Below are 11,872 nucleotides of genomic sequence, written 5' to 3'. Positions count from 1 at the left end.
AGACCAGAGTTCCCCGGCTACCGTGTCTCTCCTCCGCCGCCAACCCTCGACGCAAACGCGGAAATGTTCACCCCCCAGGCGACGACACGCGGGATCTTCTCCCCCTAAACCAGGAGGAGGAGGAGGAGGCGGTGGCGGCGGCATGGGAGTGTTTTACCCTCGACGAGATGCTTGAAGAAGCGCACGCGTCTCCGCAGCAGACTGGCTGAGGACTCCCGGAGGAAGGCGAGGAGGAGCGGGACGGAGGCGATGCCGCTCCCCTACGGCGCGCTGCTCCTCCTGGGCGTGCTGCTGATGGGGGCCGGCGGGTTGGTGGCCCTGTGCGCGCCCCTGCCCAGCTTTTATGCGCCCGTCTTGGGGCTCTTCCTGGGCATGGGGGGCGTGGGCCTGCTGGTGAGCGGGCTGTGCATGGCCATGAAGAACCTGCAGGCGGCGGTGCCGGGACATTTCCTGCTGCACCCGCGCACGGGAACGCGTTTCAGCCCGCAGCAGTCGCTGGCCATCCAAAGGTAGAAAGACGGACAGCTTTGATAGGAAAATTAGGCATGGCGTCACGTGTACTGTCGAATACTACATGTCAAAAATTGCACCGCAGTAAAAAAGTATCTGGTCGAATCAGTTTAAATTATATGACTCAGATAAAAGTAAAAAGTAATTCTCCAAACAATGACTTTTTTTTTTATAGAGGATAAAGAATACATGTCTGAGTATTGTTAATCTGTCTACGTGTGTTGCTCCACCGACTCTAAAATTGGGACTATTGAGTCAAGACATTGGTAAAAAATGTTTTATTCATCATTCAGACAGGAAATAAAGATTAAAAAGAATAAATCATATAAAATGACAGGAGTGACTAACCACTGATTGTCAATTCTGTTTTTACGGCGATAATAATATTCATTGATTACATTGACCTGGTGTCCCTGCATTAAGAGGGTGAGAGAGAGAGAGTGAGTGTGTGTGTGCTGCAAAGACATTGACGCTTTAGCATCAGTCTTCTAATAATAACTTAAAGGGCGCTCTCCAGCACAAATACCTCTGCCAAAGCTCCTGTAAGCAAACACAAAGCAGACCTCATCCATTATTTACCGTTTTCCTATAGGGAGCTGAAATCCTGAGGAGATAAATAGGAGGCATTCAAATGGACCGCTGGCTACTATCTGCATTTGGGGGGAAATTGTATTTTAGTTTTAGAGATGAACGGAACATTCTAAATTGTCCCTCGGTGTGAGTGTGAGCGCGGATGGTTGTTGGTCTCTGGTGCGCCCTGCGATTGGCTGGCAACCGGTTTAGGGTGTCCCCCGCCTACTGCCCGGAGACAGCCGGGATAGGCTCCAGAACCCCCCGGCGACCCTTGCAGCAGGAGAATCATTTTTGGGGATCTGATGCTGAAGTGTACTTTAGTTTGTAATTGCCATTGTGTGTAGTTTGTCACGTGTTAGCGACGTGCTTCGTGGCTTTCGGAAGATGACAGTGAAAATAAGAAGGCGGCAGTTTTATGGCTTGCTTATCGGACCACGTCGTGCACGAAGCTTGACGCTCTCCATGGACGTGGTCTGTGGTCAAACACTTCAAACAAGCTGTGCTCTGCGTTAAATCTCGCAGATGTTTTACCCAAGGCACCATTCACACAATGACGCCATTTCCCCATGCAGAGCTTTATTGGATCCCAAAAATATATATATATATACAATGAAAATGTGCTGTCCTGGACAACACCGAACAGACGCCTCACCTCCCCGTCTGTCTTGTCGCCCGTTTCAGGAGGTTGGACCGAATCCGTCGGGAGATGTCGACAGACTCCGTCGGTGGCGCACCGGAGCGCGAAGCGGCTCTAGAACCGGTGCTCCCGTCAACTCCGCCCCCCTGGACCATGGAACCACCCCCTTCCTACGACGCAGTGATGAAGATCCAAGAAAACGGTGGCGGCGAGCAGCTCTGATGTTTGGACTTTATCGCCTTGTGCATGTTGCGACCGTTGGTGGACAAAACGGTCGTTCACAAGCTGTCTCACTTTTCATCGCGGTGCCTTTTAAGTGGGGCCGAGGACTTTCTTCAAAAGGAAAAACTGTCAACTTGATTGGCTTGCTTGAATTACGTGACCAACTACTGTGGCTGCACGGCACTTCTTGTATTTAACAAAGCATTCCCTGAGCACTAAGTGCCTTAATGTTGAGCCTCTTTTAACACGGAGACCCTGCAAAATTAGCACATCGGAGTCGTAGCAAAAAACAAACAAACAAACAGAAAAACATCCAAAATGATTCACGTTTGCCTTTCACGCAGGACCCTGCAAGAGGGGGATGCTGCCCCAATCAGATCATTAGATGACGTCGGCGCCAAGATAGGAGGGGCTAAATTGAGGTGAGCGGTCTGTTCGAGGAAATGCTATTAATCTCGGAATTACAATATTTTCCCGTGTAGTCTGAATGAAAGTGGAAAGGAGGTGTTTATTGGAGGCGAGGCATCTGAAGATTACGAATTGAGGCAATGGAATGTTTTTTTGTGTAAGATCTGAAGTTCTGAGGGAAACAACTGGAGGGTTGTATTTGAGGTCAGGTGTTTATTTGTTGAAGCAAACAATGCCCCATCCCGTTTTCGGATTATTAGACGGCAAGACTACTATTTGTGATGAGGCATCTGCAATCAAATTATTCAATGGCCTCCACACCATGAAAAATAAGAAGCATTATTTGAGTCAGTGTCCAATCGGAATGCACTAACAATGCTTACAGGCGTATTTAAATTGTACCCGGAGATTGCTATGATATGTGTGATGCTTTGACCCATTTTATCGCTGTGACGTCACCTCAAAGTATTCGATCAGATCGCCCTCATGTTATCCCTCATGTTACTGACGGCCACTAGGGGGCATCTTTGCATGGTATCTGGAGATTGCTCGATTGACTGTTATCCTCGATTTGTTGTTGTTGTCGTCTTGGCTGTTTCGCACAATTGCGTTCTATAAAACCTTCGCCACACATTTGTTCGTGCTGATGTCATTTCTTGGTTTATTTGACATTGTTAAAGAAGACAGCACGTAATTTTAGATTTCTACCTCAGTCAACAACTACACTCAAAAGTCCCCAAACCGCTTTTTAAATTTTTTTTTTTATGGTTTACGTTTGCAGTTCGTTTGAAGTGTGTTCGTTTGTGACTGTTGTCTTGCATTCTACAAACACTCTTTAGATATAAAATATATATATGTAATAAAATACTCAAACTAATAAACAACAAAATGGAGCAGTTTACCAAAATAAAATGAAAACTAACAGACCTGCTCTAAAAACGAATGAAAACTATTTCAAAAACACATGTCAATAAATAAAAATGTACGAATGAAATATCCCACACGATTATGACTCTGGGACCAAGGTGACCGATCAAAACCCAACCCTCCTGGCCTTGCTTGTCTTTGGGCTTTAATAAGCAGCAGAGTGGAACGTCAACCACCTTCCTCCTCCTCCTCCTCCACACACACACACACACACACACACACACACACACACACACACACACACACGCCTCTCAAGCTTGAGTGCCACGGGGCCATGGTGGAAGGAAAACCGTACCGATACGGGCTAATCGTGGCCGGCTGGTGCGTGGTGACCATGGGCCTCTTCATCATGATCAAGGAGAGGCCTCACGTCTACGCCACCATGTGTGCCCTGGGTGGTGCCATGGTTCTAGTCGGGACCGTGTGGAGCGTGTGCCAGTGTTACCCCAAGGTTGGTTCAGCGGCAACTGCAAGGGTGCTTTTGTTGACAGTGGCGTGTGTGCGTGTGTTAGGTTGTTCTCGCTCCTGGGATGTGGGATAAGAACCTGGAGGATGTAGCATGCATTCGACAACATGAGAGGTATACACACACGCACACGCTCACAAAGGTGTGCGTTCTCTCCAATGCATGCGGACATTTTAAGATATCCTTTATTTGTCCCACACTTTTTACATGATGATATAAGATAAGATAAGAAAACCTTTATTAGTCTCGCAATGGAGAAATTCCCAATTCACAGCAGCAAAGTTATGAAAGGAAGAAGTAGAACAACAAATATACGGCATATGTTAATATTTCATATACTTATTAATGCATATTTGAATGTTTATATATTTAAAATAGATTCAGTCGTATGAAGTCGTCATTTGTGTCTCTTTTTATTTTGATGAAAGGGAAGCAGAGGCACCCATAAAGCGGCACAACAGCTGCCCCGCTCTCCCCATGCTGTGACGTCATTGGGAGCTGGCCTTGATCCACTGGCCATAACATTAGGCACACCCAAACTGACCATTATCGTTTTTGGAAAGAGATTTTTTTTTTTTTGTTACTCAAAGAGTGTCACGTGGCAATAATTCGTATGAAATATATATTTTGTAATCATTTCCAGTACTCCATTCATTGGTCTTATTTCAGCTCCCATGCTACGCACGACCACCAGGGGGCATACTTGTGTTTTATCGGGGATTACTGTACTGTGATAGATCAAGAGAGATAATTTGAATGAAGACAGCAGACGTCACTGGTACCGACCTCCAATTTGGGGTTGGGGGGGGGTTGGAGCGTGTGGGGGGTGGGGGGGGGGTGGAGTTGGGGTCGCACAAGAAAGCAAAAGCGACTAGACTACAGTGGAGTCGTGCGACGCTGCAATGGAAGCCACGGTTGGCTGGTTGTGTTTTTGCGCGTGTTGGGTGGTGAGCGCGCACGGCCGGACTCTCCAAGTGTCGGCACCTGTGATCCGGGGGATAAACGGGACCAGAACCGAACCCGCCGCCGAATTTCTACTATGCAACAAGGTAAGACACTCAAACATGCAACCAAATCATTTGCATATTAGGCTTCACCTTTAATAAGTGCTTTAACTTCAAAAAAGTAGATGTATTTATTATCATTATTGGATCTGTAATTGTTCTTTTCTATATATTTTCTTTTGTTTATTAGTACTCATCGTTAGGGTAACTATATTTTAAAATTTTCACATTCTTTTTTACACTTTCAATCTTAATTGTTTTTGTTGAATGTTTATTTTTTTTAAATGGTGTTGCTAATATATTTGGGGACATATTAGATCTTATTTTGTGATATAAATATTAATCTAATAACTCCTAAAGGGCAACAATTATTAAAACAATTCATCGTTACATTTTCATTTTTTATCTACAATTATTTTTATAACTCAATTTTAGCAATATTCTTTTCGATCCACTTTTACCTGCCCATCAATTTATTATTTAGTTCATATTTATTACATTTCAGAATACAAAAGATCACTTTTTGATTTGAGCATTATTTTTACATTTGTTATTTTTCAAGTTAATATCATTATTTTAAATAGTGTTATATTTTCCTGCAGTTATTATGATTATTAATTATTCAGATTTATTTCTCTCCATTTTATTATTTTTGGATGTTTGGATCATGGATGTTTAAAAATATAAAATTGTTAATTTACTATTTTTCTTCTTCATTATTATTATTATTATTATATACTAATATTTAAACTATTATTATTATTGGGGATGTCGGAATAGGTAACTGTATCGGCCCAATGGCGGCCGTATTTAAAGGTATCGTGTACTTATGGAGGCTGCAGATAACACCTATGGATACTTCAGGTAAAAAAAAAAAAAAAAATCTGACATCATGTCAGTCCTCCACGGCAGCAGTTGCCGCTTTACTCCGGCAGTTTGTCACATCATCAGCCTCATGTTCGATGAAATTTTATACAGTATATCAAAAGTACCTCAGGTATCGGTACGCCATAGCGGTGAGTACTCAAAGGGTAAATACCACTCTCTTTATGGCAAATATGTGGTATTGAACGACTCTCATTATTATTATTAGCAGGAGTACAATGTTTATAATGACGATAATATTAATTGTAAAACTCTCCTGCATGTTTTTGTACGAAATCAAAAGTCATAAATGGACCTTGACTGTTACCTCCTCCAAGGTGGCGTGGCGGGTGCCGGGTCGTTACATGGTGATCCTGCATGGCGAGGGCGATGTGCACAGGAACATCAGGAAGCTGAGGACCACCGCGGCCAGGAGGGGCCACCAAGTCGAGGTCCTTCGCACCTTCTTCTTCTTCTCGGGGGCTCTGCGAGGCTTCCTGGTCAAAATGAGCAGTGATGTCATCCAACTGGTAACGCCTTAATTTGGGATCCCGATTCGAGTCGTGCAGACTTCCTTTTGTCGAGGCGCAAACAATTGGAAACTTTTTGGTCACTATTGCTGGGCTGACTCCATGTTAGGACCTCGCTTGCAGTGTGTTGCATATCAAGTATATTCCAGTTCCCCCAAAGGACTTCTCGTCCATTTGACAATGGCAGGAACAGCACACACACTGCAGTGTTGGAAAAAAAGACGGATGTCAGAGAGAGGGAAAAAAATGGATCCAAATGTTAGAATAGTGATATTTGGTTGAATTTAGTAGGAAAACTAGAAAAGTGTTGCATTTATGGGTCTCAAAAATGTCCCCCACCCCCCCAAAAAAATAATAATTGGACAAGTCTGTCATAGCGGGGCACACGAAAAAGTCTCAAGGACCTATGCCCAAAATTGAACAAGAAGTTGGACATTTTGTCTGAACCGACCATTTTGGAGCGAATTTCAGTGCTCAAAATGTATTTTTAAAAAAGTTCGATTGCAACATTTGTTTCATCGATCGGCATGAATTTGGATGGACATGTCGATCAAAACAAATGTATGTACAAGTCTCGAGGACCCATGCATAAAAATGAACGGGAATTTGGACATTTCGAAGCAGCCATTTTGGGCAAATTTCAGGGCTTGAAAGTAAGAAAAAAAAAGCAGCCTTTAACACCACTTTCACAGATTGATCCAAAATTTGGTGGACATGTCTATCACAACAGGCCTCACAAAAAAAAAATCACAAAAGGCTCATACCTGGAGTTGTCAATTTTGGTTTGAAGCAGACATTTTGAGCAAATTCATCTTTGAACAGTGTTAGCTTATAATTCACATACAGCGACGTGATTCGTTTCTTGCGGCGAAAAAACGTTCTACTCGACATACTTTGTGTGTGTTCAGGCACTGAAGCTCCCTCATGTCCAGTACGTGGAGGAGGACTCGTTCATCTTCGCCCAGAGCGCCCCCTGGAGCCTCAACAAAGACTTACACGGACCTCACTTTGGCGGCACCGGGGAAAACACGACGTACACTCCGCCCAGTGTGTTGTCCCCTTTGACACACACACGCACACACACACGCACACACACACGCACGCGCACACTGAAGAATTTGTACTTGCAGATGATGGAGGCAAGATGGAAGTTTATCTGATGGATGGCAGCATTAGGGCTTCTCACAGAGAGCTGAAAGGACGAGTGGTCGCTACAGACTTCAATGAAATTCCGGAAGAAGATGGAGTCAAAGTATAATACAGGCGCCTGCACACACACACACGTAATGCATTTCTCTGGTCATATATCACATGCTGAGACATCAGTAGGTAAATGAGGTAACAGTGTGTAATTATTCTTAATCCATACACAATTAAAACTTTTTTTTGCATTTCTCCAGGTTAGCCGGTGTAGCGCTCACAGCACACATGTTGCAAGTGTGGTAAGCGGGGCGGACTCGGGCGTGGCCCGAGGTGCGGGCATCCACTTGGTGCGAGTGCTCAATTGTCACGGAAAGGGGTCCGTATCAGGTGCTCTAGCGGGTGAGGCTTCTTTGAAATAAATTCAAAGCAATGCGTCACACGCCGCTGCACGATGGAGAAAATACGAGAACGTCATTTGCCCAGTATAACAACAACAACAACAGTATTTATAGAGCACTTTCAAACAGCCATCGCTGCATACAAAGTGCTGTACATGGAGCAATTTAACATGCACAATAAACAGTAAGACAAATCGGTAATAAAGGCGGTAGAAAGCACCAAACAGTAAAACCAAGAACAAATCTAAGTCATGCTGAGTCGAATGCCAAAGAATACAAGTGAGTTTTGAGGAGGGTTTTGAAGATGGGCAGTGAGGAGGCTTGCCGAATGTTCAGTGGGAGGTCATTCCAGAGAGAGGGACCAGCAACAGAAAAGGCTCGATCCCCTCTGAGCCTCAGTTTAGTTCTTGGTACTTCTAATAAAGTCTGGTCCACACCCCCGAATATAATACACACCCCAAAATCACCTTAAAAATTATGCAAATTCTTCTCTGTACTAACTATAATGCGTTTCCCCGATTTGCTGGTATCAGGGGAAATAATATGAATGAATAAAGATTCAAAGCATATACCAATAAAGTCTATATATTTTAAACAATTGTTTGTTTAAAATATATAGACGTGTACAACATTCCCCCTGGATGTTGGATTTTGTTGTTGTTGTTTTTTTGCAAAATAAATTTAAAAAAGTAAATACATACATACATGCATGCGCATTATTCATAGTAAAGTACCATAGATGCATGGAGGGTGCCACTTGCTCCTCTTTTTTATTTGTGGTCAGGCTTGGAGTACATCCGGGCCACCGCAAACGGGAGTCCAGTCGTCGTGTTGCTGCCTTTTGTCGGTGCCTTCAGCCGCTCGTTGAACGTGGCCAGTCGGAAGCTGGTGGCCAGCGGCGCCGTGGTCGTCGCTGCAGCCGGGAACTACAAAGATGACGCCTGCTTCTACTCACCGGCGTCCGAACCTGAGGTGACGCCAAGTCGGGACACCAAGGGGTGGGGTGGCCTCAAGAGGCCTGGGGGGGGGGGGGGGGGGGGGGATCTTGTCCCTTTCACATCCTCTGTGCGTAGGTGATCACGGTGGGAGCGGTCGACGTTTCGAACCGGCGTGTGGCCCTAGGATCTGGCGGCACTAACTTTGGGGGGTGCGTCAACCTGTTTGCGCCTGGTGATGACATCATCAGCGCTAGCAGTGAATGCGACACCTGCTTCACAGCCCGCAGCGGAACGTCACAGGCGGCAGCGCACGTGGCTGGTTTGTGACGTCATCCGTTTAAATGACCATTACGCAAAGTTCCACTCCAATCCTGTAGGTGGCCGTAATGAGCATTTCTAAGTGGGTGTCAGCTGACAAACACTGGTGGGACACTGCTGCAGTCGGACACCTTGTAATTGAACTGGCTGTAAACTATATTTTGTGGAAATTGGTTCCTTACTTAACCAACCAATAACTGTAATTAATTAAATTGTGAAACAATCATGAAAAGAACAAGTTGAATTATTAAGATTAAGATATCCTTTATCAATCATCCTTTATCATTAGTTAACCAACTCAAAAACAAATGTGCTCATCACCTAGCTAACCAACTCAACACAACAAATATCAAAACTTAGCTTTGCATTCTACTGGTTTATTTTATTGTATTATATATATTTAATATTATTATTATTAGGCATCGCAGCTTTGATCCTGTCATCCAATCGGAAAGCATCGCCACTGCAAGTCCTTCATGCGATGCTACGCTACTCCACCAGCAAGATAATTGACGTTCGTGCGCTTATGGGACGACATCGTCTCAACACTCCAAATGCGATGGCCACCATGCCGCATACTGTCAACAACATGACAAGTAAAAAAGACTTTAATCACTACTTTGGTAAACGCATTACTGTACTCACAAAAGGTTTTATTGTGCTTTTGGGAGGAATTTCAAGATGAAGCTAAAAAATTCATTACTGTATAACCTTTAAAGTGGTTGACTTGAGGTTGTATCACTTTTCCCATAACGAAGAGAGCGGAACCAACCAACCCTTAAAAGGTTACAGTGAATTTTATATTCATCCTGCAATTTTGCCCAAAAGTCCACTATCCCCAAAACTTTGGGAGGAATGTGTATCATTTTCCTGAAAAACTGTTCCATATTGTAGCGTCATTAAGTGCAATAGAACACGTATGGAGGCATGTACTTAAAAATGATTTTCCTTCCTGCTTCTAGGCTTTGAGTGCCGAGTGTCAGAACCGCGGCTCCTCAGCTCCTGTCCTCCGGGCTGGACCCGGACTCAGTGGAGGCCGGAGGGCTGGGGTGACACCGTTTGCTGTCGCCGCAGAAGAGTGTAAAAATGTGGACCTAATGATGTGGCCAATCAGCAGCAAGCAGCATGAAATCAAATAAGCAATCAAATGGAAAGCTTGATGAGGCCTGGAGGAGGCGGAACATAATCAACTTGATTGGAGTCGGCCTGATTAACATTTAAGGCTGCATGCGGCTTTTTAACACTAAACAAGTTCATGGAGGTAATTCTGTTATTTAGTTCAAACATACCGAAAATGTTTGAACTTTGAACTTGTTTTCCGATAATGTTCAAAAATGACAATTATACTATATCAGGCTAAGATATAACGAGGAACATGGTTTAAGTTTGAGAGCACCAAAAATGATCATCAGAATCGTCACATATAAGGACGACACATGGGGCAAATATAAGGACCATACATTTAGTTATCAAAGTGCCGTACAAACAACTGCAAATAAAAAGCTAAAGTTGACACAAATCTTGTGCATTCCAGTTTATTTTATATCAAATCTCCCCCTGCCCCCCCCCCTGTAATCAAACTGTCGTACAAATTAAAACGAGTGTTTTAACATGCTTGATACAGACACGATCACACAAAAAACCCGTGTGATGGCAGATTGTGGATCGTCCCCCCCCCCAGCCCCCCCCCCAAAAAAATGACAGTAAAACACGCATGTATCATGGATGCCTCCCCCCTATCATCATCACCCCGCTCCCTTCCTTGTCATTAAAAATAAAGATTGAGTCGTGTTTTTTTTCTTCCTTTGAACGTGTGAGAGGAAGTGCTCACAAAACAACACAGCGAGGGGGGGATACTTTTTTTTTTTTAAGTCACCCTCCAACACACACACACATCACATTAGGAAGTGGGGTGGGTCTGTGATCACATGACCATTCAAATTGTTTCCTAGGTCCTCGCCGTGTAAACATCGATCGACCTGTCAAGCCTTCCCCCTTCCCCCCAAACACACACACACACAAACACACATTGGGCAGCGGCGGGGAGTGTTATCGGGAGATTAAGGCACTTCGGAACTCCCGATAACTGGGCTACACACGTGTGTGTATGATCGAATGAAAGCTACATGTTTTTCTTTGTGTGGATGTGTGTGTCAGTGTGTGTGTTCAAGACTGCACTAAAGACAAAAAGGCAAATAAAAGCATGGCCGAGGTCACATGAATGTGTGTTTACGAGCAGGCGCTTGGATGTGTTACTGTACAGTCAAAGCTACATCTGCCTTCCTGTGTGGATGTGTGTGTTAAAGATGGCATGAAAGACACACACACACACAAAAAAAGGCAAATAAAAGCTTGGCAGAGGTAATATTAGCATTAAATAGCAGATGATGTGTGTGTGTGTGTATTTGAGTCAAGTCAAAGCTACACGTTCCTTTGTGTGTGTGTGTGTGTATATTAGATGGCACAAGAGACACAAAAAGGCAAATAAAAGTATGGCAGAGGTAACTGTGTGTGATTTATGAGTATGTATGTGTGTGTGCGTGGGACATTGGCATCTGCAAATAACCCCCACCCACCTCTGTTCTCTTGAGCGATTTTTGCATAAGGCTCGCATCCGAGTCTGAGAAGGTCGTGGAGAGAGTTAAAAAAAAAAAAAAGTGAGCGCATAAAAGTGTGTTACTCGAAGTGGCGCTCAGTACTGAATAGTAGTAGTAGTAGTGTTGTTAAAATGAGCAGAGAAAACCAAAAAAGGCGAGGAGGCTCTCGAGGAAGCGCGTGGTGAACGTGGCAAATAAAGTGCATATTTACGACCCCCCCCATACCAGCTCCTCATACCAAGCAAGTGCTTGTGTGTGTGTGTGTACGTGTGCGCGCGCGTTTGTGTAGATGCGCAATTGTGTGGAGGTTACTCTCGAGGACTTTTAAAACATTGGA

The 11,872-nt window shown here is 44.2% G+C and overlaps 3 protein-coding genes across 4 annotated transcripts; all 3 read left to right on the top strand.

Annotated features, from left to right (window-relative positions):
- Positions 1-114: 114 nt before the first annotated feature.
- Positions 115-2,983, top strand: LOC147202801 (uncharacterized). 2 transcript variants are annotated; one of them, XM_086115013.1, is made up of 3 exons: positions 115-509; positions 1,765-1,922; positions 2,287-2,983. In XM_086115013.1, the coding sequence occupies exons 1-3, from the start codon at positions 250-252 to the stop codon at positions 2,325-2,327; spliced, it is 459 nt and encodes a 152-aa protein (XP_085971139.1). In that variant the 5' UTR covers positions 115-249; the 3' UTR covers positions 2,328-2,983. The 2 variants fall into 2 exon arrangements, with proteins under 2 accessions (XP_085971139.1, XP_085971140.1); XM_086115014.1 differs by having other exon boundaries at positions 1,765-2,983.
- Positions 2,984-3,511: 528 nt separating this feature from the next.
- On the top strand, positions 3,512-4,379 carry bsnd (barttin CLCNK type accessory subunit beta). The gene is made up of 3 exons (XM_086115015.1): positions 3,512-3,728; positions 3,790-3,857; positions 4,172-4,379. The coding sequence occupies exons 1-3, from the start codon at positions 3,552-3,554 to the stop codon at positions 4,227-4,229; spliced, it is 303 nt and encodes a 100-aa protein (XP_085971141.1). The 5' UTR covers positions 3,512-3,551; the 3' UTR covers positions 4,230-4,379.
- A 193-nt stretch (positions 4,380-4,572) lies between these two features.
- Positions 4,573-10,457, top strand: pcsk9 (proprotein convertase subtilisin/kexin type 9). The gene is made up of 9 exons (XM_086115012.1): positions 4,573-4,792; positions 5,950-6,141; positions 7,050-7,188; positions 7,272-7,393; positions 7,542-7,683; positions 8,467-8,654; positions 8,756-8,939; positions 9,358-9,534; positions 9,901-10,457. Exons 1-9 carry the CDS (start codon positions 4,646-4,648, stop codon positions 10,020-10,022), a joined length of 1,413 nt encoding a protein of 470 aa, XP_085971138.1. The 5' UTR covers positions 4,573-4,645; the 3' UTR covers positions 10,023-10,457.
- The last annotated feature ends 1,415 nt before the right edge of the window (positions 10,458-11,872 follow it).

Source organism: Hippocampus guttulatus, chromosome 7 (genome assembly GCF_054856545.1).
Source record: "Hippocampus guttulatus isolate MCC_2025c chromosome 7, RoL_Hgut_1.0, whole genome shotgun sequence".
Taxonomy (NCBI): domain Eukaryota; kingdom Metazoa; phylum Chordata; class Actinopteri; order Syngnathiformes; family Syngnathidae; genus Hippocampus; species Hippocampus guttulatus.
This window is presented reverse-complemented; position numbering and strand designations above follow the sequence as displayed.

Excerpts from the sequence above, each read along its gene's own strand:
- LOC147202801 (XM_086115013.1), top strand. The coding sequence starts at position 250 with ATGCCGCTCCCCTACGGCGCGCTGCTCCTCCTGGGCGTGCTGCTGATG. Across the intron at positions 510-1,764 it reads CAGTCGCTGGCCATCCAAAG|GAGGTTGGACCGAATCCGTC; the intron begins GTAGAAAGACGG and ends CGCCCGTTTCAG. Across the intron at positions 1,923-2,286 it reads GATGAAGATCCAAGAAAACG|GACCCTGCAAGAGGGGGATG; the intron begins GTGGCGGCGAGC and ends CCTTTCACGCAG.
- bsnd (XM_086115015.1), top strand. The coding sequence starts at position 3,552 with ATGGTGGAAGGAAAACCGTACCGATACGGGCTAATCGTGGCCGGCTGG. Across the intron at positions 3,729-3,789 it reads TGTGCCAGTGTTACCCCAAG|GTTGTTCTCGCTCCTGGGAT; the intron begins GTTGGTTCAGCG and ends TGCGTGTGTTAG. Across the intron at positions 3,858-4,171 it reads TGCATTCGACAACATGAGAG|GGAAGCAGAGGCACCCATAA; the intron begins GTATACACACAC and ends TTTTGATGAAAG.
- pcsk9 (XM_086115012.1), top strand. The coding sequence starts at position 4,646 with ATGGAAGCCACGGTTGGCTGGTTGTGTTTTTGCGCGTGTTGGGTGGTG. Across the intron at positions 6,142-7,049 it reads GCAGTGATGTCATCCAACTG|GCACTGAAGCTCCCTCATGT; the intron begins GTAACGCCTTAA and ends GTGTGTGTTCAG. Across the intron at positions 7,394-7,541 it reads CGGAAGAAGATGGAGTCAAA|GTTAGCCGGTGTAGCGCTCA; the intron begins GTATAATACAGG and ends GCATTTCTCCAG.